The sequence below is a fragment of the Abramis brama genome, assembly GCF_963993115.1.
Source record: "Abramis brama genome assembly, chromosome: 13".
NCBI classification, from domain to species: Eukaryota; Metazoa; Chordata; class Actinopteri; order Cypriniformes; family Leuciscidae; genus Abramis; species Abramis brama.
The window spans coordinates 40150206-40176060 of NC_139975.1; the positions used below are offsets into that span (position 1 = coordinate 40150206).

Below are 25855 nucleotides of genomic sequence, written 5' to 3' on the forward strand. Positions count from 1 at the left end.
AATCATCACTTGATACACACGTTTCAGCATCCGGATTTACTTTCTCTTCAGAAACCATGTTCACATAAAATGAGTCGCTCAAATCACTGTCATCTGCCTCCTCCACTAAATGCACTTTATTTTCCCTCTTCATGTCTTTTGAAAAACACATTTTTGCAAAGTGGTTGGGGCCATTACACTTAGAACATCTTTTTCCGAAAGCTGGGCACTGTCTGAACTTATGTTTGGTCCCACAGCGCTTGCATGAGAATGTTTCATTGTCATTATCTCTGAAACCTATTGTATCATTGTCTCTGAAACCTCTTGTGTTACCTCTTCTCTTGTCTCTGAATGAAATGGCGTCAACTTCTACACTCTGAAATGACATAGCGGCTGTATTAGTCCCATCAAACTGCTTCACTTGCTGTCTCGCTACTTCACTGGATTGACACAATTTGACAGCATAATCCAAGGTGAGTTCTGATTCTCGTAACAATCTTTCTCTCAGTTTCTTCTCATAGATACCAAAACCAATCTGATCACGAATCATTGAATCTCTCAATTCATTAAAGTTACAAGTCTTTGCCTTTATCTTGAGATCAGTCAGAAAGTAATCAAAAGCCTCTCCTTCATGCTGCACACGTGTTCTGAATACATATCGTTCATATGTCTCGTTCTTCCTTGACAAACAATGAGCATCAAATTTTTCCAATACCTTATCCAGTTTCTTCTTGTCTGCCTCTTCATCAAAATTAAAGGTGTTATAGACCTCCACGGCATCAGCTCCAGCAATGGTAAGTAACAGGGCGATTTTTCTTTCATCCACAGCCGCTTTTTGTCCAATAGCAACAACATACAACTCAAACTGCTGTTTGAAAGTCCTCCAATGTGCATCAACATTTCCACACAACTTCAACGATCCCGGTGGTTTAATGGCATCCATTGGGCTTTTCGGACCCCACTCCTGGTACCATGTATTGTTCCAGAGACAACAAATAAAGATATAAAGAATAGATGGTACTGGCGTCTTTATTCCATGTGGCACACAAAGCATGTCTCCATTACCAACACTTCCTCTAGGGAATGCACTTCATCTTATACTACACATTACTGCCACCTGCAGGCATAAATCAGTACTCATCACAATAGATACTCATTACAGATAGTAAGACCAGTTTTTCTGTAGAGGCGCTCAAGCAGTCTGGATTTAGTTTTCAGAGTCCGGAGTTGAGGGGTGAACCAGGGAGCAGACTGAGTGAAAGAGACAGAATGAATTTTAACTGGAGCAAGGGAGTTTAGAATGAGAGCTAATTGATCATTATAGTGAACAACCAGGTCATCAGGTAGAGAGTTATTGTCCAGTAGGTGAATATTATCAATGCAGGAGGAGAGGGTATCAGGGTTAATGTCCTTAATATTCCTGAAGGAGATAGACCGGGTCGGTTTGGTTGAGGAGAGCTGAAGTGTGACACTGAAAGAAATGAAGAAGTGATCGGTGATAAGGAGATCATCAACTGCACAGTTAAGAGGAGTAAGTCCAGAGCAGCACAGTAAATCCAGGCAGTGGCCTTTGGAATGAGTTGCACAGTTAATGTATTGATTAAATCCAAAGCAGTCCAGACAGGATGAGAAGTCTTTGGTGAGAAGAAGATTACTATTGTCCAAATGTATGTTAAAGTCCCCAAGCACTATTACATTTGATGAGAGTGTAGATAGGTGAGTGAGTAATGTTGAGAATTCAAGCAGAAAGTCCTTGTGTGGCTTAGGGGGACGGTAGACTGATGTGATGATCGTTGGGGTTGATCCGTGTAATTTAAAAACCAAATACTCAAATGAATTAAAATCAGGAACAGACACCGGCAAGACTTTCCACTTCTCGCGATGAATTATCGCGAGACCTCCTCCGCGAGAACCGCATGGTTTGCAGAGGTAAACAAACCCCGGAGGAGTAGCGTCATTAACTTGGGAGAAGTCATTTGGCTGTTGGATGTATCTCCGGCGGAAAAGATGAGCGCTGTCCGGATCGAGGTGCAGTGAAGCCGGTTGAGATCCAGGTAGGTGGCGAATCCAGAGGAGCTCGGCGGCTGTGTACTGGTGCAGACCAGCAACAGGTTGGTGGAGGACTATTGATAGAGTCCAGATGAGTGCAGACCAAACGTGAATAGCGTTGGTCCACATAGTAAGTAGTTACAGAAGCAGAGCAGAATAGAAGCCGGAGGTAAATACGTGTTCTCTCACGGTAGAGCAAAAAAAAACTAAGCATTAATGGTTGGATGAGTGAAAATCCACAGTCCAGTAATACAAGTAGACAATCAAAACAATAAAACATTAAAACATTAAAAATTCACTGGTGAGTAGCGGCAACTAGGCGCGCCAGTGTGCACTCAAACCGGAAGCGGGAACCGCAAGGATGCTCAACAGAAAGCTCTGCGAGTTCATCTGTCTTGTTCAGTACCTGGCACTGTTCTGGTCGTGTGAAATGCATGTGTGAGTGTTCTCAGACCTGTAGACGGAGTGTGTGCGAGTGTTCTCAGACCTGTAGACGGAGTGTGTGCAAGTGTTCTCAGACCTGTAGACGGAGGGCTGTCTCAGCAGCGTGTCGTCCAGCACGACTCCTCTGATGAACTCATAGCAGATGCCGTTGCTGAAGCTGCAGAAGAGCTCTGGCCCGCAGCCGTGTGTGTGGAGCACCTGGAACATCTCCAGCTCCTTCTCTCGGTCCAGGAACAGCTCCGTCCTCTGCCCGTAAACCCTCACCAGTACAACTGGGTCTTCAGCCATAGAGCCCACATAGCAGCCCATTAGCTGGTTGGTGATGCCCTCCGTGAAAGCCTAGGTTCATTAAAAAACAACAACTTAAAAACAGTATACAAATAAAACAGTTCTTCAAATTAAAGTCCAGTCTGTTATGGACTGTAATAATGCACATGAATCATATGGGACTGCTTTTTGAAACTTTTTGGAAACTGATTGTTAATTTAATCTATACTGTTGTGTAGGCCAATAGGGCGCATGCTAGTATGGCAACCAGCAGATTCCTGTCTGTAATGTTTTTAGTGTGTTTTGGTCGTGTTTTTTATGTTAATTGCCTGTGACTGTCATGAACAAGTGCTTTTAGATATTGCACTATCGATCAACTTAGATCCTTTGATCAACTTAACTCTCGTCTGCCAAGGGATCACACTTGAATCCAAGAGAAGACAATATATTAAGAGACCTACAGCTACAGTTGATTACTCAGAATTTAATCACCGGGCTAAAGTCTCAGTGTATCTTCAGTGTCCCGCCTGCATTCGAAGGGATTATATCAAGACTGTGGCTGGAGATAATTCGAGTACGAAAAGAGAAGGAGTGGGACTGTGACTAAGATAACAACAGCTCACCCGTATTCCCCTGCCTTCACTGCTTATGGGAAACATTCAGTCCTTATGAAATAAACTTGATGAGCTACAGGGAAGCTTTGGCTTTCTCCAGGAATATAAAGAGGGCTGCGTTGCGTCATGGCATTCACAGAGTCTTGGGGGTAGCAGGGTGGAGACTAACTCATCAGGAGAGCTGCGTCTGTCCTAGCAGTGGATTATGCCTCGTTTCCACTGAGCAGTACGGTACGGTACGGGTCTGTTAATCATGATCTGGCTAGCGTTTCCACTGCCAACAGTACCCTTACTTGATAGGCGTGGTGTTTCGATCGACGTCATTTTCGCGCGAAGAAGAACATAGCAAACTACAATGGATGACATGCAGCAGATCTTGTTCTTGCTCCTCGACATGTTTGTCACAAGAAGACAAGCGCCGACATTAGGCTTTTCTCAATATCAAGTACGCAAAGTTTGTACTTGCCATGTGCGACTCCTACATGGTACAGCGCGTTCTTAAAAGCGTCACTCAGCTCGCTCTGCTACTCCTGTTATCTCTGTTACTCTGTATGTACATTTTAAGCAACAATAAAACGAAATATGTTATAAAACACCTACTCTGCCTCTTTTCGTTTTCGTTTAAATAAATTAAACATTATAGGGACACAAATGTGGTTCATGCGCAACGCATATTGATTATTCACTGCACGTTATACGTTATTCTATTTATAACAAAACAAAATTTAAAACACAACCCTAACGTTACCTCTTTTCGTTTAAAAAAATAAATAAAATAAACATATTCCAGGCAATATTCATATGCATTTGTACAAATGTTGCAATAAACATCAGTGATAATCTTGTAATAAAAAATGACAAGAAACCATATTTCTTTTTGTAAAATTTCAGTTTTATCAATAATAGCCTATATAAAAGTTTAAGTAAAGTACAAGAAGCTATACAATAAGAAATAAAGCAAACAATTCAGTCAAATATCCAAATGCAGCGCTCTAGTCTAACATTATAAGTAAAGTTAAACACAAATAACGTTAATATGAAACTAAACTTAGCCCTCAGCCAAAACGATTGACAGGGAACTCATTATATATTCACGAGACCAAAGATCGCCCGTTAGGTCTACACAAGACGAATTATATCTTATGTTTAACCACTACCGTCGGAGTCAGCGACGAACGCCGAGGACTAGCCGAAGAAAGGCTCATCCAGCCGGGAAACATGCGCCGAGCCCCCGCTGATCCCATGGATCGCACAACCGGGGAAAAAAATAATCATCTTTATAAATAAACCACAGATTTGAGCTTTAAACAACTACATTCTCGCCTGAAAAACTCTTAAAATTACATTTCATGATACAGTAACAGTATTATATTAAACTGTATATTAAAAAATGGCGCTTCTTATGTTGTCATTCCCCTTGTAGCACGCGCAAGTGACGATTCTCTGTCAACCAATCAACGTCCTGCAGTGAGTCTAGCTCTGCCTTTTAGTACTGTACCACTGTGCTAGGTACCCCAATGGAAGGGTACCTAAAAAGTGGCACGGTACGGTTCGGTATTTTGGTACCATTCACAACTTTTGATAGTGGAAACGCAAATAAATGCGTACCGTTCCGTACCGCTCAGTGGAAACGAGCCATTAGAGTCTCTGGAGGAGGTGACGGAGACACCGAGGCAGAACCTGTGCAGGAACATGATAAAAGCCTCTCATCTCCTGTAATCCCAACTACATTCATATCTTCAGCAGGCTGAGAACACACAACGCACTACAGAACACCTCTGGAAGTCATTTCTCCCGGTGTCTATCAAGCTCTGCAACTCCTCTCCCTTCTGCAGGACGAACAGCTGAGGCAGTCAGTGCAATCCTTCAGCAATCCTTCACCTGTGCAATATATTACTTGTGCTATAGTATTTGGTCTTACTTGTGCAATACTTTCACCCCGACGCACGTTCACGAGAGCACCACAACGTGTGTGTGCAGGGCCGTTTCTAGCCTTTTTGGCACCCTAGGCAAGATCCCTATTGAGCCCCCCCCCCCCCCCATTGTAATTTGGCTAACAGTTTTACTCACTTAAAAGGACTTTGTTGCACTATGCTGGAGTAAAGTTAATAAATGATTGTTCTCTCCCATAGGATTTTGTGAAACTATGTTGGGTGGACTTCTGTCCCTCTAGGGGGTTTCGGGGGCATGCTCCCCCGCTAGAAAATGTACATTTTAAGGTTAAATTAATGCATCAATCTGGTGCACTTTGAGAGCTAAAAATTAAGAGCTTCAACCCATGAACTGTGCACATTGAAAAAAGAAAAACCATTGACTTGTACCTGGACACTAAAGAGGGCTCAAACATCTTATTAGTTATGATATAGAGTCTCAGTCTACATTACATTATCACTGGTGTTTATGATTTATATAAGTATTCCTATAACGTAAAATCCATATAGCCAATAATATGTACTGTATAAATTAAAATGAATATTTCAAAAGTATATTTTACATTACACTGTAGTATAGGAAAATTACAATACTTTTGTCCTAATTTCTTCACTTGCAAGAAATAAACTCTTGAGCTTTTATTTTGGAGAAAAACACCAGATCACCATGCTGGGGCTCGTTCTTCGTACGTCGCTAACTCAGTTAGCTGGATTAGATTGTTGGCGATTTGGCATGATCTTGGATTGTTTGGTTCTTCGAAGCTCATCCTGGACTTGCTGTCATAGCAACAGGTGCGCAAACTTAAACCTGCTCGGGAGCAGCTTATTTCATGTTAACAGGATTAGACTGCGGCTTCATAAGCGGAGCTGATACGGGAAGTCCAGCACAGCGCGATAGTGCACTTTCTGAGAGATATATTTTTTTCTCGTGACTCGTGAGATTGTCGTTTACATTATTAATTTGTTGGAAACGCACATTTATTTTCGACTTGTCAGAGTCGGGCTTTAACTATAGCACAAACTGTACCCTAAGATTATTTGCGAGTGGCTCTTTCCTTTACACTATTGGAGATGCGGAGAACTTTATGGAAAGTGCTGTCTGTCGTGTCATTCGGAGTTTACCTGGCGATTTAGGTTTAAAAAACAGTTTTAGGGTGTTTTTTTGTGGCATTTCCAAGCCACTGAAGACCCAATGTTGTAAAGCAGTTTTTTTTAAGCAGTTTTATTTATTTTTATTTTTTTTTGACTATCATAATTTTTTATGAAGATCATGCAATCATGACCATGCCGATTACAGTATATATGTCACTCAGGCTTATAGGCTAGACCATAGACTGCCATCAAGGCCTCAATGAAGGGGATTATGTGAACAGAAAGGGGGTTCACAATGTAAATGTGCAGCCCAGTTACTATTGTGATTCTTAATATTCCAGATTAATAATATATCAAATAAAAAAAAGGCAGTTGACAAATCTTCCATATCACAAATGTGAAAGCAAAATGGCCAGGATCTGTGCATGACTTAAGAATTTTCAGAGATTCACATTTATGCACATTATTTGAAAGTGGTAAGAAAAGTTCCACAATTAAATATCAAGCTCACTGTATTACATACACTTATGCTGATCCTAACAGAACTGCATTTCTTCATAGGTGATTATGACATGTTCCTGCAGACAGGTGTTTTATGACCCCATTCCCTGACCCAAACCAATGCAGCTCTAGCCAGGACAAGGGCACACAATGAAATGAACTTTGGCTAAAGGGAAGATTTCAGTGTCTGAAAAGTCTGAGGGTTGCACACCTGACAGGGCCTGTGACATTGTTGCATGATATTACACAACACTGCCAAAAAAAAACAAAAAAAAAAAACATTTTCATTAAATGTTTAATAAAAGACAAATATGCTTAGTTCCTTGAGTTTTATTTCAATTGTTCTTTGTAAAGAAAAGCCAGTGGTCAAGTGCCTGCAACAAGAGATATTAGACACATGCCTCATGCAACAAATGAAAAGGAAAAGTTGTCTATACACTGCCCACCTGTAGGCCTGTGTCTCCTCTGTCTGTGCAGACTCTTCTGTAGGCCTTTCTGTAGATGTGGAATCCTGCAACTTATATTGCAGCCATAAAGCATACAAGTATAAATTAAGTAAAGTTATTTATGCACTTGCAGGTAGGCTAGTTCCTCCATATGACAGTTATCTGAGAGGGTTTATTCACTGTCCAGTGCAATGGAAACAAATGGACATTACAAAGTCTTATACTTTCTTTCTTTTGGAAAGTTAGAAAATGTCCACTTACTGCACATATTTCAGCTCCACTTTCTTGGGAACAGATACAAGTGTTGGTGTATTATGTAAAATTGCACAAAAGAGGAAAACACAATGTCATTACAATGAACTACACTTGGGAAACATGTGATCAATAACTCATGGCAAAATATTTTTACATTAACATAAGTTTATCAGTTTTCACTTTCACAAGTCAAAGCAATTCATCATTACTCAAGATTTAACAGTTGAAATGACTATACGGCCTTAATTTAATGCAGCAAAAAATATTTTACAGTGTAGGCTACTAAGATCTTTTCTTTCTTTTTTTCTCAGCCTTTTTCTTGGTTGCTTTTATAAACAGGAACACCATTTATTTAACAGTGCCTTTTATAAAAGAGACTATAATATAACTAAAAATTACCATTATGTAGAATATTTTTGTACTCACTTTTATTTGTTCCCATGTTCTAGTGTGGTGACTCTGACATTACAATGAACAAAGTAATTATGCAATTATTAAAATACAAATAAGGCTAATAAGTGATAAAAACAAATAACATGGCCACTTCTAACGGATTTAAATTGTCTGCTACTTTTTGCCAGCCCTCTCTCCTGGCTTTCGCAGACTTTGAGGTGTTCCCTGGCGTTTTGATTAAACATTAAAATTCCGAATAAACTTTGACTATCTTGCTCTGCTGAGGAGAAAAACTGAGCCGCTCTTTGGCCACGCTGAACAGCCAATAGCAGCGTTGCTGATCAATGTTTCTACTATCGATACATATCCCCTTTTAACCAGCGCATGAACGCGCAGTTATCTCAGATAACTCAATCCAGCGATACTAATCATAAACAACAGGTGTGTTCGAAGAACCCAATTAGCCGGATCATGATTAGCACGATGATATCATCTTGGATGTGTCATTTGATCTCGGATGTAATAAGCAACGTACGAAGAACGAGCCCCTGATCGCATGAGCAAAGTGCGCACTTTTCTCTAAATCACGCAGCACAAACAGAATGCCTATATAGGCTAATTAAGGCTATAAATTTTACATCTCATGTGCATAGACGTTGGAACAGGGGGGGCGGCCCCCTTCCACCACCCCTTTTCCCCACCAACATTTTTTTCCCCCCATATATATATATATATTTATTTATTTATTTATTTATATATATAAATACAGAATCTGAATTAAAAGGTGTTTGATTTAAGCCTACATTTCAAAATTTTGTGTCATAAAATTTCTTGTTTTTAAGCCTTTCGCACGTACGATCACACCGGTGTAATCAGTCTAGGCTGGTCCCTGGAGCGTATGATCAACTGCTAAATTCAGAGACAGGTGCGCTCAGAGCTGTCATATATCACAACTTTTCAGTGTTCATACTGTTTATTTTAGGTTTCAGACATATAAATTCACATAAGTACTAAAAAAACAATACATTTAGAATTTAGAAGAGGTAATAATAATAATAATCCTTTCCATTATAATTCGACACGTTTTATTCATAACGTTTACACATTGTGTAAGTAACTTTAATGTTTACTCTATTCTTTCTCCCAGTTCACCAGCCACTTTCTTTTATGTATTTCGGGAGAAGTGGATGAATTCACGTGTTGTAAATTCTCTGAACTGCGTCTGCGGCACAAACTAACATGCCGGCACCCATCGCGCATACAGCTCAACTAACGCGATCGTTATAAAGGTGTTTAAACAACAATACACTTCCACTTGCATGTTTTTGACAATCGGAATATCAGATATTTCATGCCATAGCTAACACATTTGTGAATATTCTGAATAAAAAAGGAAAAATTACATAAAAGCAGATCATCATTCATTCAGCGCTGTTGACATAAGCGCTCCGTGGATAGACTGAAGGAGTGCTCCGTGGAGCTCGCTGAACTCCAGACACACACGCGTTTATGACCCTGCTCTGCGTAAATGCATTGCCTCCTTTGACGCGTTTTGACATAGATTTCATTGAAGGTAAATTGGAGCGGCCACACTGAGCTGTGCGTTACGCCCACAGACGTGAAGTGAACGAGACAGAGGCTGTCTGGTACTGTCTGAAATGGCTAACTCTGTGGCGATGCATGTGCAAAACAGATTTAACTAATCATAAAGTCAATCAGGATACATAACACAGCCTACTATAGGCCTACTATATTTCGCAAAACTGCAATGGAAACAGTTTGTGCACATTTACAGTCGCCTGACGTAGATGACGCCGTATGTTCGGACAGAAGACGAGACAGAGTTCTTCATTAAATTCATAAAAGACAGAAGAATTACAGGAATACTGGATTCTAAACCTCAAAGAAATGCCACGATCAAGACCTGGAAGCAGAAGCGAGTGAGAAACACCCAGAAACTCCTCTTATGTGCCGCTCACAGGGTGCTTCTCAATATCCCTCCTCGTCTCCTCGCTCCTCCGTCCTCCATCCTATGACCCGGAAACCGATCGAGCTCAGCCATCTTGAAGGACATCTCAATTCTCTAATTGCACCGCGAGGAGTCGAGGATCAAGGAGTTAGGAGGCTTCCTGAGGAGTCATGAGCGAGGATACACGGGTCTATCCTATGCGGAAGAGTTTTATCGACTTAAACGTGACGCACGTCTAAATTCTCCTCCCCCTTCACATCGGTCACAATCATTTTAATTTATACTTTACCTTTGCAGTTTATATAAACCACATATCTCACATATTTCAACAGGGTATCTTGCTTTATTATTATTTATTATGAATTTCTTAAATAAACAAACTTCAACAACATAAGGGCAGATCCTTTGAGCGCTGCTGATGACGCTATGAAGTGACGCTTGAGTGATCAAGTATTCCAATGTATAAAAAAAAGTTACATTCGAATCCTCCATCCTCGCGTCTTTTCCTTGCAGCCTTCCCTCGCATCCTACAGGGGGCTGAGCTGAGACGCGAGGAAAGGAAGCGAGGAAAGGAAACGAGGATGCACAAATAAGAAATGAGAAGCACCCACAGTATAAGGGTCGTTCCTCACCATTAATGATTGGAAACACACATACGTCTCCTTTGATTAATAATAATGGCCAGTGCAGTGGCTGAGATACATAAACCTCCCAACGTCCGTTGCTATGATATTTGGAATGTCTTATCACGAGAGGAATAATTAAGTTTTAGTCGCATAATATCGGTTAATGGAAACGGCGTCATTTCGCAATAGTTTTTTGTCGACATTTAGGAAAAAATCGCAAGAGTTTTGCGCAAATCTGTATTGGAAACGCGCCTAGTGTGTTTGTTAGTTCCAGTCTGTGACCGAGTTTCCCTCAGCCTGTGTAATTAGTCTGTTAATGTGTCATTCTGTTCACCTGTGTTCTGATTAATCATGTCATTAGTTTCCTTTGATTGGTCCATGCTTAAAAGCCTGAGTTCTCCTTTTGTCTCTGTCGGTTCTCGTTAATGTGTATGTCAATGTTCCGCGAATTAAAAGTGTATTCTGTGATTATTATGTACGTTTTTGTTATTAAATTCTGGTTCCTGTTACTCCTCTTCGTCATGCTAGTTTTATATTTCTATGTTACGTAACAAATAATAAAAATAATACATTTTTTAAAGTTGCAGTCTGTAGTTTTTCCTCTTTGTCGCCATCTCTGTTCGAAATCTGCAATTGCAGTCATTCGCGGAATGATCAACTTAACGTGTGTTGTGCCTCGGCACGGCTCAGCGCGGATGAATCCGATGTTTTGAGGAGAATGTGCGGCTGTCCTGAACCATTCTGGATCCGCTATCAGATTGCTAAGTGTAAGTATATCAAGAGCTGTGAGAAAAGGCTATACATCTCCACCTCTCTGCTAGCCTACAAGCCGAGACTCTTCTTTATTTGTACAGATGTGACGGAATGACGCAAAGACGTGCTTGAATTTCCAGAATTTCCTCAGAAATCCACCAGTAATCCACTGGAATTAAAACATTATTACAAGCTTCCCATTTTGAATCGAGCTCAGGCAAGCAGAGAGTTCTGGGCTGCGTTCTCCGAAACTACCTTAACGCTACGTCGTTCTTAAGTTGTACCTTAAGAAGTACCTAAGTTAATACGTGGTTTCCGAAACCACCTTAGTTAAGTATACCTTCTGTAAGTCATACTTTTGTAAGGTTGGTCTGGACCACTCTTAGCTTTACCTTATCACTGTTGCAGGTCTATATGAATATAATTCTGAAGTTTTAATACACCCAGACAGTGTTCAGTTAGTGTTTAATTCAAGTGTTTTCATGCAAAGAATAAAATTGTCATTACAATGATTGTTGTTAGAATTTTAATTATATTATTATATAATACAATTTTATAAATGTATTTTAATTAAAGAGCGCTTTTAAAGGCCAGTGAAATAGGCTACTGTCAGTTAAGTCCTATTCATACGCTAATATTGTTTCTCATGGGCTCGTACAGTATTTTAAACATTTACAGGGGTAAGTCGGTGATTTTAGTGCTGTCCGAATCCATATCAGTGTTTTTTCTCACCTAACCCGCGTAAAAACCAAATTAATACCTACTGTTTTTTGACAAACAGGTCGTGTGGTAGCCTACTTTAATTGCCGTCTGAATCCACATCTCCGAGTTTACAAAAAGAGATTCAAAATCCACTGTTTAAATCCTTTTTGATCACTGCAGAGCACCGTACGTGACGTACACTTTTATTACTGAAATGCTGGAAAGTATTTATAAGAACAATATTTCATCGCAGCTCCACCTCAGCGAACAAAAATGGGAAAGAGAAGAAAGCACATAAAAAATTTAAATGGTTATTATGGCAGCAATATATGATAGCCTACAATCTTAAAATATGTAGGCAAGGCTAATATAGGCTAGTATAGTTTGGATTATTTTTTTAAATATCCCATGAGTCATAGTAAATGCAATTTAAACTATTTCTGAAGTGCTTCATTTATAAAGATCACCGCTTTCTCATATAAACAGCCCCTGCACGAGAGAATAATTGATTCTCGAGCAATCGATATAAACATTCAGCAGCATCGCCACGGACAGCACCGGTAATGTCGCACGTAAGAAGGAATATCTTAAGCAGCTTCCTAAGGTATAGTTCGGGGAACACGCCTAGAAATGGTATACCTTCAGTTAAGTTATACCTTAAGAGTCTTTGTAGCGCGCTAAGAGACAACGTTATCAGAGAACGCACCCCTGAACACTGGCTGGTTATGGACTTGCTCAAATTTATTTTGGATAATTTTTAACCCAAAAAAAGTTACGGAATGCAGCTTTAAATATTTATTTATTTTTGTGAATTGACCAGTTTGCAAATCTTCCATTTATTTGGGGATATGAAACAATTTTTCCCCTTTTCATGTGCATTTTATCAGCTGCTCTGATGGCTTTACTCAAAGTATATCATTTCATTTGTACTTTACTTTTAATTTTTTAGTCATCACGCATTCAGTTCCAACCAATAACATGTCTTCAGTGCCCCATGAGATCCACACATATGAACATTTCATGCTTCAAACATATTTCCAGGTGAACTTTTTATCAGTGGAGAACAGTGGTCATTTTGGACTGTGATCTCTTTGGACCCTGTGACTGGAACATGGCTATATTTTAACTTTTGTTCTAACCCTAAACTGATGCAATAAATGCTTTTTACTATTATTACTCATTACTTTTTACTTTTTTACTTTTTTGTAAATTTTGTTGAACACCATGCATTTAAATTTGATAAATGATAATGGAAATGTTAGGTAAGCAAAGAATATGCATTCATTAATCATTAACGTACATAAATTATATTATATTATTATGTGTTTATTTAAAATATTAGTATAAATAGTACAAGTTTGGAGACATTACATTTTTTTACTGTTTTTGAAAGAAGTTTCTTCTGCTCACCAAGAAGCTCTGCTCATTTATTTGATCAAAGATACAGTAAAAACAGTAATATTGTGAAATATTATTACAAATTAACAGAACTGTTATCTATTTGTATATACAGTAAAGTGTAATTTATTCCTGTGATCAAAGCTGAATGTTCAGCATCATTACTCCAGTCTTCAGTGTCACATGATCCTTCAGAAATCACTCTAATATGATGATTTGGTGCTCTGGTAACTTTTCTTATTATTAATAATAATGTTTAAAAAAGTTCAGCAGAATGACATCTGTACAGTAAGGTAGATGCCTCTGCTATCAAAAAGTATGTCAATACAAAGTCGAAGTTCCTCCAACACAACATTAAGTCTACAAGTAATAATACTTTGTTACAGTACTTGAGTATTTTTTAGGAGAATCTGTACTTTACTTGAGTTTTTATATTTTAGTCAGCTTTAACTTGATAATAAGTATGACATTATCGTGTGGTGGAAAACTAACAGTCTTTTTCATCTTAGCTCCTCCTCATCCAGTTCGACACCATTATGGAACAGAAATTGAGATAGAACTGAAATGACATTCATTACAAGATTATTAGTTAAAACATTTCAAAATAATCATGCAGACCATATTTCCAGTCATGAATCATTGAGGATTTCTATAAAATATTGTGCAAAATCTCGTCTCGTGAGATATGTGTCGTCACACCTACTAGATGCTGCATTAGTGCCACTGAGGGTGAGAGGATGCTAACATTAGTACCTCACATGGTTAAAACAATGTATTAACTTATTAGGCTGCATAGATCAGGTCAGCCGGAACCGGGAACACTTCCTATAACACCTGGGCTGAGTTTCCCGATAACGTTGTCTCTTAGCGCGCTACGAAGACTCTTAAGGTATAACTTAACTGAAGGTATACCATTTCTAGGCGTGTTCCCCGAACTATACCTTAGGAAGCCGCTTAAGATATACCTTCTTACGTGCGACGTTACCCGGCGCTGTCCGTGGTGATGCTGCTGAATTGTTTGATATCGATGGCTCGAGAATCAATTATTCTCTCGTGCAGGGGCTGTTTATGTGAGAAAGCGGTGATCTTTATAAATGAAGCACTTCAGAAATAGTTGAAATTGCATTTACTATGACTCATGGGATATTATAAAAAATAATCCAAACTATAATAGCCTATAATAGCATTGCCTACATATTTTTAAATTGTACCATATATTGCTGCCATAATAACCATTTAAATTTTTTATGTGCTTTCTTCTCTTTCCCATTTTTGTTCGCTGAGGTGGAGCTGCGATTAAATATTGTTCTTGTAAATACTTTCCAGCATTTCAGTAATAAAAGTGTACGTCACGTACGGTGCTCGGCAGTGATCAAAAAGGATTTAAACAGTGAATTTTGAATCTCTTCTTGAAAACGCAGAGATGTGGATTTAGACTGCAATTAAATTACCACACGACCTGTTTATAAAAAAACAGAAGGTACTAATTTGGCCAGGGATTTTTACGCGGGTTGGGTCAGAAAAACACTGATATTATGGATTCGGACGGCACTAAAATAACCGACTTACCCCGTACGAGCCCATGAGAAACAATATTAGCGTCCGAATAGGACTTAACTGACAGTAGCCTATGCTTTCACTGGCCTTTAAAAGCGCTCTTTAATTAAAATAAATTTATAAAATTGTATTATAATAATATAATTAAAATTCTAAAAACAATCATTGTAATGACAATATTATTCTTTGCATGAAAACACTAGAATTAGCCTAATTTAATACTGTCTGGGTGTATTAAACTTAAGAATTATATTCATTTAGACCTGCAACAGTGATAAGGTAAAGCTAAGAGTGGTCCAGACCAACCTTCCGAAAGTATGACTTACAGAAGGTATACTTAACTAAGAACGTTTCGGGAAACACGTATTAACGATAAGGTACAGCTTAAGGTGTAACTTAAGAACGACGTAGCGTTAAGAAGGTTTCGGGAAACCCAGCCCTGATGTACTTGATACATTATAAGAAGAATAGCATCTACGCTAATGTTAGACTTTCTGTTTATTGCGAGGTTTACTGTAGTCAGCCGGATCCGGGCCGTATCCTGCCTGAATCATAATCATACACTGTTCGTTCGTTGGAGAACTGAGTCTGATTTCTCCTAAGGTTTGTTTCTCCATTCTGTCACTGATGTAGTTTTGGTTCCTTCACTGTCGCCTTTTTACACCTTTGTGAATGAAACATCACTGAGATTACTTAAGCTTTACTGTGATGCTATTTTTTTCTGGAAACAAACTTTGTTGCATTATTTTCCTGTTATCTCTGTGTAGCCAATGAGAATAATCTCTCTCTGGGGCGTGCCTTATTTTCCGTCGCCTATAAAGATCGCTTTGGGTGTGGTAGGAAGGTGCGTCTACTAGTCACGGGTGACGTCATCCATTTCCGGCGTGTCGCGGGAGTGTTTTGTCTGGTAAGGAGCTGCAGTCGCGGCTGTATTCCTGAACGTTTGAAGTGAACTGGGTTTTATGTACTTATTTGGCTCACGTATTTCTCTAGTGTGGACTGAGGAAGTCTGCGGTACAACGCAGGTGGTAACCGGTCGATTTTACGTCCTGGAGTTTAAATGCCCTGTACATCACAAGCAGTTTAAACCGGTAGGTTGTGTTAATTTTACTGTTTGTTGCACTACAGTTCTGAATTGATCATTTTAAATTATTTATTTTTCTAGTTTACAGACGGAGGGAGGAACATTGCAGTGGGTTTCTCGTCAGGGCTTTTGTTACTGTCTTATGCTGAATGATATATTCCTGATTATCGTTCGGTATTGTGCTGCATACGGTCACGTTACAGACTCTCGTCTCACGGTGCTTTGCCGGCTCGACTGCAGGAATGGATGTGTAATCTACCGCAAACTGCATTCACGTGCTGCTGTGGTACTGGTGTTTATTCCTGTTTAAAGCTGGACACTCGCAACATCAGCTGTCTGGTAGCCTGGCGTGCCGCAGATTCGATACAATGGCCTAACGTTACTCGCGCTTTGAGACATCAAATGGTTTAACCATCCAGCAGTCATCTTGATCTAGTTTCTCTTGGAGTGGCGTAACGCTATAATTTGATTTATTCATTGCTTATTTTGTCTTGATTTCTTTCTTTGTGTATGTGAACCCATTGCTTTAAAATGTTTAGTATTCTTTTGTTTTGTTTTTAGAATTTATTATTTTGTTGTGTCAACCTAGTTCCTGTGAACTAGTTGTGAACCGATTACTTTCTTTTTTTTTACTTAGATTTGTGAATTTGTATTTTTTTTTTTTTTTTTTTTGGCCATCCACCGCTTCAGTGAACTGGTCTCTTAGTGGATGGCAACCAGACATGTGTAATTGCTGTTAACTCATTGAGTACTCAGTTTTATAAGAATGTGGGTGTGTTTGATTGTATGTTTAATGTGTAATTCTGCTTCCTCTCCAGTTGTTGGGGTGATCAGGATTCGTGTCTGTGTGGACGAGTCTCTCTCTCTGCTTGGTGGTGGTCTCTTCCGATTGCAGTGTTCCACATTTGTGGTTTGAAGTGTGAGTGCACGAGTGTTTGCTGTGTCATTTTCAGAGAATGAGCGAGTAGTCCCCAGCCCTGGAGTGGAGGCCGAATTGTGTGTTTGTGTATTTTGATACGTATATTTAATACATTTATTAATGGTGCCCAAATAAAAACTGTAATTTTGTATTTCATCTGTCTCTGGTCTTCTCTCAGCCGCAACCGAACCTGTGTGCTTTAAGTTAATCTTATCAGGCGATTCCCCGGTAAATTTGCCTCCGGGGTGGCGTAGTCGGGTATCTTAGAGGGGTAGAGCTTAAGTGTGCCTTTTTGGGGGTGAGGCAACTCTCTCCCTGGCGTAAACTCTCAAATTTATGCCCATTCCAAACTAACATGTATGCCACATCTGTAAAGCTGCTTTGAAAAAATCTGTTTTGTAAAAAACGTTATATAAATAAAGGTGATTTGACTGGAATTTTACTCTTTCAAGTACTTCATCCACCACATAACCAACACCAAATTGTGTTTGAGGAGACCATAAGGCCATCTGCAAAAAGAAAAATTATGCCGAACTGGAATACTGGAAGAAAGAAATGGAAGGTTTTTGGAAAGGTCAAAGTCCAGGTCTCAATCTAATTGAAATACTGTGGTGGGACTTCAAGAATCCCCTCTAAAAACAAGTTTCCTTAAGCTGATAGAAGTTGGGGAAAAAAAGTAAACGAAAGGCTCAGTCAGCTCTCTAGTGTAATGCTGAACATAGTGTAACTTATGCCCTTTAATACTCTGTTCCCTTTAAAGCTCAAACAGTGGAGCATGATGATAGCAACACTAATGTCATGTGAACTCATTATACACAGTATATCTCCAATGCAATATCAAGTCAATTGGATGAAATCATCTACCAGTGCATGGATGTAAATGTTTAAGTATTCAGCCCTTTAAAGTGAGCAGGCCATCTTCCAGTTCCCATTCAATACTTAATACTTCAATACTAGGGGTAAATAATGAAACTCATTGTCTTTCAGTCAATTTAGGGCTCAACTCTTCATCGTGTAAATACTAAACACCTACACAAATTGTTTTTTAAATGATTTGTTTTTTAAAATGTTGTCTAATAATCTTGATAATGAACTTGCCTTGACCTGAATATCTTCTGGTTTCCACTCTGGCCGCAGTTTCTTGAGAAGTTCTGATATCCCGTGCCGAGGGGTGCGCTCATCAATGCAGACGTCTAAGTGTAATCTCTTGTAACGTCCATCATTTGGCATTGTCCTTGCCATTTCCATTCTGTTTTAAATGGCTTCACAGCTCAGATAATCAAAATCAGTTATATGAAGGGCTAAGGAAGATTTGTTTTAGGACTTGTCAGCGTTATGATCTTATCTCAGTTGTTTATCGAGACACTGTCAGGCTCGCAGGACCCTCTATGTATTCAGTGACTCAGCAAATCTTTGGGTTTATCAAAGTACAATGTTCTTTTGGGCATCTTCATTGCTTAGTTAGTGAAGAGATTACTTATTAACCCTAGATTTAAATGAAGTAAATCTAAACAGAAAGGCCTCAATACTTGATTTAGGCATAGATTGTGAATGTGCAACCAATTTACTTTCAGCAACACTGCAGTAAGCCTGTATATTCAAATATTCTGAATCATCGTTAGCCAACTATGGTCGCAAGTTCGGAAAACAGTCCATAACAGATGTGAGTTATGTGGTTGTATGGGAAACACACACCAGATTGACTGACTTCTACTGGCAGTATAGTGTGCCTTAAACGATTCGCCAGCTGAAGACAGGTTAGAAACATTAAGGGCCCTATTTTAACGATCTGAAACGCAAGTATCAAGCGCGAAACGTAAGTAACTTTGTGGGCGGGTCTCGGGTGCTGCTGCTATTATACCGGCGGGATAAATGACTCTTGCGCCCGACACAAATCTAAAATGTGTTGTTCTGAAGTCGCTTCATTACTCATAGGTGTGGTTTGGGCATAACGTGAAATAAACCAATCAGAGCGTCATCTCACATTCCCTTTAAGAGCAGGCGCGCTTGTTCCATGGCGGATTGCTATTATAACGGCGGATTTGCCAGACGCACACCAGGAGCGGTTCACAGCCGAGGAGACCGACGCTCTCGTCAGGGCCGTAAAACACAGAGAAGTGACATTGGGGATGGAGAAACACACCCAGATTAGCTTCGGTTAAACAGGCGTATGATAATTTGGGTAAATGTGTAAGCTAGATTTATGCCTATTTTTTCACATCTTCATGGACACCACAATGATTTCCCTCGTGTGTTAATATGAATTGTTGTGTGAAACATGCAATTTATTCTTTTATGCCTCATAATATATAGGCTTCTAATAGGGTATTAAGTATAATTGTAACTTTGTGTAAGAAAAGTGTTGTATAAGAAAAACACTATATAAGGTTTTTATAAGAAACCTTATTATATGGAAACAATGTAAAGGGTTTTTATAAGAAACCTTATTATATGAAAACACTGTATAAGGTTTTTATAAGAAACCTTATTATATGGAAACAATGTAAAAGGTTTTTATAAGAAACCTTATTGTTAAGAAAAACACTGTAAAGAGTTTTTATAAGAAACCCTTGAATCTGGTTCATTAGAAAAGACACTGAGACTTGTTTTTATAAACGTTTATTAAGAAATTGTCATTAAGAAAAGACACCACAACTGTTGTTTGTAAAGTCATTTATTGAGAAGATGGTTTATAAAAAAAGAGACACTGCAATTGGTGATGTAAAGTCATTTATTGAGAAGATGGTTTATAAAGAAAAACAGACCACACTGAATGTTGTAAGCATTTATTAAGCATATGGCAGAGTAGAGAGAAATTGAAAATGTATTAGAAAGAGCTTTACCAAAGAAAGAAGAAAAATGTAATCATTACCGTCTATGTGTTGCGGACGAGACACAGAAGATACAGCGATGAAGAAAAGGTCCAGAAGAAGGAGGACGGAGAGACAAAGGCTTTATAACCAAGTCCTAGGGGGTTTCCAGGAGAGGATGACCAATGAACAAGTTATAGGGAGTTTCCAGGAGGAGATTCCTGAAGATGTCCAAAAGTTGATGGACTTTAAAAGAGCTGGAATGACATGTCCAGTCAGACGCTGATTCACCAAGGACGGCCTCTCCGGTGTTAGATGCCTTGCCATTGCGCCTCATGAAGATGAAAGCTTGCAAATTATTTGGTTTGGATTTGCTTTTATTTTTATTTTATATATTAGTACCTTTTATGTAAACTAGTTAACCTGTATTTAATAAAAAAATACATATAATTGAAATTAAGAAGCTCGCCTGCCTTAAGTCTCTGTTTTACTAAATATTGAGCTGAACTAAACCACGGAGCAGTCTTTCGACTGAATTGTAAGTATGGAAATTTATATACTTATTGTTTAGAACGAATTCGACTGACTTTACCTAACCTGAGAATAAACAAAATAAGGTAGAAGGTGTCTATATTTAAGACCCAAACAAGGGGTTAAATTAAGCACCATAAAACAGAATGAATGAATGAATGAATGAATGAAATCTTTATTTCGAACAATTAAAAAATAAATTAAACCAAAGACAGCAACACATGATATATCCATCAATAAAAATAAAACAAAAACAATAAAAAAAATGTAGCATAATAATCACACTGTTCGAAAAGGGATAGGTAGAAGCCCTTGGCTTATCTTTCCTGGTCTGTGGCAGAATTGTTTTCCAAACCTGCAAAATAGCACCAGGGAACGTTTGCACCGGAACACGCCTCCTCTCTTCGCTGAACCGCCCCCGGGAGCGCAAGTGTATTCCCTAATTTACCGACGTGCGTCTGTGGAGGGAAGAGTCCGCTGTGCGCAGGTGCAAAATAGGAATGAAACATGCGTCGCTGTACAAAGTCAATTGCGCTGGGTGCGAGATAGGGCCCCTAAAGGATATTAAAGAGATTTTTGTTCAAAAGAGATGAATGTAAATTAAATGTTTTTGCATGTTTACCTAAGAGATGCAGTAGATGTCAGAAGTCTACACATCCCTGTTTAAACAGCTGTTTTTGTGATGTACAAAATGAAACAAAGAAAAATCACATCAGAACTTTTGCACGTTTAATGTAAAAATTACAATCTATACAATGCCTCTGAAAACAAAGTGACACATTTCAGGGGGAAAAATAATAGTAATAAAAACATTTAGGATAACTAACTGCATAACTGTACACATCCCCGATCTAATACTTAGTTGAAGCACCCTTTGATTTTATTACAGCATTTAGTCTGTGTGGATAGAATTCTATTAACTTCTATTAACTATTAAATAATATTTTCCCCCCTCTTCTTTGCAAAAATGTTGAAGATGAGTTAAATGGCGAGGGCATCTCCTGTGCACAAACCTCATGTCCCCTATAGATTTTCTATAGGATTCAGATTTCAGCTCTGGCTGGGCAGTTTACAAAACATCCATCTTTCTTTGCTGAAATCATTCTTTTGTTGATTTAGATGTGTTTTAGATCGTTGTCATGCTGAAAGGTGAAGATATGTTCAATTTCAGCTTTCTAGCAGATGCCAGAAGTTTACTTGGAGCTTCTCGTGATTCCCTCCACCTTCACTAAAGCTCCCGTTCCAGCTGAAGAACAGCAGCCCTGTTAAAGGGATGGTTCGGAGTAAAATCAACCTAGGGTCCTTTGCACCATGACCTCGAGCCAAACACCCCCCAGAAGCCTTTTTTCCCTTGGTCGAGCATTATTAAAGTTAGAGCTTATTTAGAGATATCAGCCGGATGGCTTAGTGCAGGCGCTAACGGATCCTAGGCTGTATCTGATAAATTACCCCATTAATAATGCCCAGAATGGCACCAAACTAATACAGTAGTACAAATAGGTTCTGTACTCATAACAAGAGGCATTGGAAACTTTGTAAGTACATCAGGAGTTTATTTAAATAACACTTGCTTGATGGCTAATGCTACCGCTAACTCGGACGTTGAGGTCACTTCATTGATTAGAGTCAGCCCTGCAAACCTGTTGGTAGACAATGCAGTGGACAGTGGAAATATGCAGTCAAACACTCTGAAGAGCATCCCAGATGATGTCCCACCAGCAGGAGGCCTTACCAGGGTCTCTATAGTGGAGCCCATCCCGGTCCAGCGGCACCACCAGGGTCTCCCACTCAGCTCAGTTCTTCTGTTTTATTTACTGTTAATGTAAATTATGTTGTCAAATGATATAGAAGTTATGTTGTAAATAGTTTTAACGTTATTCATCTATATAATTATTTTCTTTTTCAAATGTTATTACAAAAAATAGTTTTTAATCCAAATTGCACCTGTCATTAAAAAAATAAGCAATGTCAAGAACTATTCCTTTTTATTTCATATCCCAACATCAAGTTATTTAAAAAATAACCATTGCACAGAAATAAAGCAAAAATAATGTTTATTATATCATTTAAATAAACTGTACACAACTTAGTTTTCTCATTTTAAAATAAATAAAATACCTCATTTAATTTAACTTCATTACAAAAATAAACTGTACAGAACTTAAGTTTCCTCTTTTACAAAAGAAAAACTACTGCTTATCGACCATTCGCTCAAGAAGAGCACACAGCCTGTCCATCCTCTCCTCTGCCTCCCTTTGCAGTGTCATGTCCTCTCTTATTAGATTTATCATTTCCTCCTCATAATCCCGCTTTCTCCATGCTGATGCTGCGGGTGCTGGTGCTGATGCTGCAGCTGGTGCTGCTGGTGCTGATGCTGCGGGTGCTGGTGCTGATGCTGCTGCTGCTGCTGGTGCTGCTGGTGGTGGTGCTGCGGGTGCTGGTACGGGTTCTTCTGCTGCTGCTGGTGGTGGTGGTGCTGCTGGTGCGGGTGATTCTGCTGCTGCTGCTGGTGGTGCTGCTGGTGCTGATGCTGCGGGTGCTGGTGCTGATGCTGCTGCTGGTTCTGCTGGTGCTTCTGCTGCTGCTGGTGCTGCTGGTGGTGGTGCTGCGGGTGCTGGTACGGGTTCTTCTGCTGCTGCTGGTGTTGGTGTTGGTGGTGGTGCTGATGCTGCTGCTGGTGGTGGTGCTGCTGGTGCGGGTGATTCTGCTGCTGCTGGTGGTGGTGCTGCGGGTGCTGCTGGTGATGGTGCTGCTGGTGCGGGTGATTCTGCTGCTGGTGGTGGTGCTGATGCTGCTGGTGGTGCTGCTGCTGGTGGTGGTGCTGATGCTGCTGGTGGTGCTGCTGATGCTGCTGGTGGTGCTGCTGGTGGTGGTGGTGCTGATGCTGCTGGTGCTTCTGCTGCTGCTGGTGGTGCTGCTGGTTCTGCTGGTGCTTCTGCTGCTGGTGGTGGTGGTGCTGATGCTGCTGGTGATGGTGGTGCTGATGCTGCTGGTGGTGCTGCTGGTGGTGGTGGTGCTGGTTCTGCTGGTGCTTCTGCTGCTGGTGGTGGTGGTGCTGATGCTGCTGGTGGTGGTGGTGCTGCTGCTGGTGGTGGTGGTGCTGATGCTGCTGGTGGTGGTGGTGCTGTTTCTGCTGGTGCTTCTGCTGCTGGTGGTGGTGGTGCTGATGCTGCTGGTGGTGCTGCTGGTGGTGGTGGTGCTGATGCTGCTGGTGGTGGTGGTGCTGGTTCTGCTGGTGCTTCTGCTGCTGGTGGTGGTGCTGATGCTGCTGGTGGTTGTGGTGCTGATGCTGCTGCTGGTTCTGCTGGTGCTTCTGCTGCTGGTGGTATGGGTGCTGGTGGTGTGGGTGCTGGTGCGGGTGCTTCTGCTGCTGCTGGTGGTGGTGGTGCTGATGCTGCTGGTGGTGGTGGTGGTGCTGGTGCTGATGCTGGTGCTGCTGCTGGTGGTGGTGGTGCTGATGCTGCTGGTGGTGGTGCTGGTGGTGGTGCTGGTGGTGTGGGTGCTGCGGGTGCTGGTGCTGGTGCTAAGGCAGAGCAAATTAACCATGGCTTGTTAACAACAACAGCACAATACATTTCAGCAAATATGTGTGTATTAACGTTCTTACTTTATATATATATATTTTTTAAGTTGTACCATTTTTTTGTTTGCCTGTATGGGGGATACTCTCCCCTACAGACCCATTTTCTCCAGAATTGCGCTAAAAAAGTAGAAAAGGATACTAATGAAAAATATTAACACAGGGGTGCAATCTTAACATTAGTGCATTGTTAACACATCAGGACGTGCATACAAAAAAGCTCAGAAATCATATTTGTGGATACTCAAGTGTGGTTAAAACCTTTGTAGACATAGCTTGCATGACAGCACTACAAAAACACATAAAAGTGAAACCCCATTGCCTTATCTACTGCTTTTCCTATTGTTGTGGGCTTTATAGGGTGAGTGATATTTCTTATAATACACAAGTGAGACAGACTAGTGCAAATATTACAAATAGGTTGTTGTCTTGCCCCCGTAAAGAAATGGTCATTTTCAGACCGCAATTTAATAAATTGAGCTGTCTGCTCCCTGAAACAATTGTTAAACTAATATTAGCACAAGTTTTGCCTCAGACCACCTGACAAATGAAGCCACGCAATGGTGACGAAGGAGTTAAGATGAAGTTTATAAGAAAGAAAAACTTGTGGCTTTTATCTGTGGTTTCGCTAGCTATTTGAGTAAATGAAAACATTATACTTACATTTAAATGTGAATTTTCCCTCCACCACCGAACTCTCGGACGCCATATTTCAAATAAAAATGCTGTCGTCACCAGCGTGCAATGACTTATGGGGTAGGATAGGGTAGGATAGGCCGCTAAGGATCCTTTTTTGTATCCTTCCTTTCACGGGGAAACAAAGAGTGCATTTGGTGTCCTTTTAGCCTTCGTCGCGCCGCGGTGACGCAACCGTCCTTCGGAGGATGCAGCCTTCGCATTGGGACACAGCTACTGTGTGGCAAGGGGGCGTGGATTAGCGAGGTCTGCAAGGAGAGAGAAAGCTGGAGGACAAGCAGGTCAAGATCAAATGATAAACACCTGTCTCTTGTTTCAGTAACTGGGGTGGAGAGGCAGGATAAATATCAACAGAAAATGAGGAACGGGAGAGACACAAACTGGGACTCGCAAGCACAGCTGGAGCAGAGAGGAAGTGCTGAGTTAAACCGAAGAACACAGAGAAGATTATTGATTTAATTTGATGTGGCTGTGATATATTACTTTATGTTTTGAAGTCCCAGTAAGCCGACCCCTGTCTTCTTCCTTGCCCTACTCTGAACTTTACCACATACAGAATATGCATTGATTAATTGTCCAGAATATGTCTTGATTTATTCAATATTGCTATGGTCTTTGCCAATTTTGCTTTAACATGTTTATATGTGTGGTTCCCAGCAGATTGTGTGGTCTAAAATCACACCAAGAAATGTAAACTTATGTTATCAATTTTTAATTCTACTTGAGGGTTTGATTTATGTTTTCCAAATAACAATCGTTGTTTTGTTTTATAATTAAAGGGATAGTTCACTTTGAAATTAAATTTTGGTATGTTTTAGCTTACCTCAAGGGCATCCGAGATGTAGGTGTCTTTGTTTCCGCAGTAGTTTTTAATTTTGATATTTTTAGGTCAAACCGTTCTTGTCTGTCAGTCATATAATGCAGGTCTATGGTCACCACCGCAGAGAGCATGCACAGAGAAGTCCAAATTAAACAATTCCCCATCGTAAGTACACATTGATGGCCTAAGACACGAAACGAGCGGTTTGTGTGAGAAAACGAACAGTATAAATATCGTTTTTACCTCTTATACACAACCACGTCCAAGTGATCTGAGGGCGCGGGCGCTTCCTGCTGTGTGACGTGTACGCAGACTGGTGCATAGATATATATATGCACTAGATGTCGCATTAAAGACATTCGATCGAATTGAACTGCCGTAGCCAAGGCGACATCTAGTGTATGTATATCTATGCACCACTCTGCAGTATTTATATAGT

General features: G+C 40.0%; 1 protein-coding gene and 1 long non-coding RNA gene across 5 annotated transcripts in view; one reads left to right on the top strand and one right to left on the bottom strand.

Annotated features, from left to right (window-relative positions):
* Positions 1-18403, bottom strand: part of LOC311095072 (ethanolamine kinase 1-like) — a 35470-nt gene extending 17067 nt beyond the window's left edge. For 2 of the 4 annotated variants that reach the window (XM_084133408.1, XM_084133406.1), the window contains exons 1-2: positions 18084-18375; positions 2549-2811 (exon numbers count right to left, since the gene is read on the bottom strand). In XM_084133408.1, the coding sequence (XP_083989534.1) occupies positions 2549-2811; positions 18084-18227 (407 nt within the window). In that variant the 5' untranslated portion in view covers positions 18228-18375. Of the gene's footprint in view, positions 1-2548; positions 2812-18077 lie in introns of all 4 variants that reach the window. The other 2 variants (XM_084133405.1, XM_084133407.1) reach the window with 2 other exon arrangements.
* Positions 15267-18070, top strand: LOC311095076. The gene is made up of 3 exons (XR_014608764.1): positions 15267-15883; positions 15970-16067; positions 16142-18070. It is a non-coding gene; the product is annotated as an uncharacterized lncRNA (long non-coding RNA).
* Positions 18404-25855: the final 7452 nt, after the last annotated feature.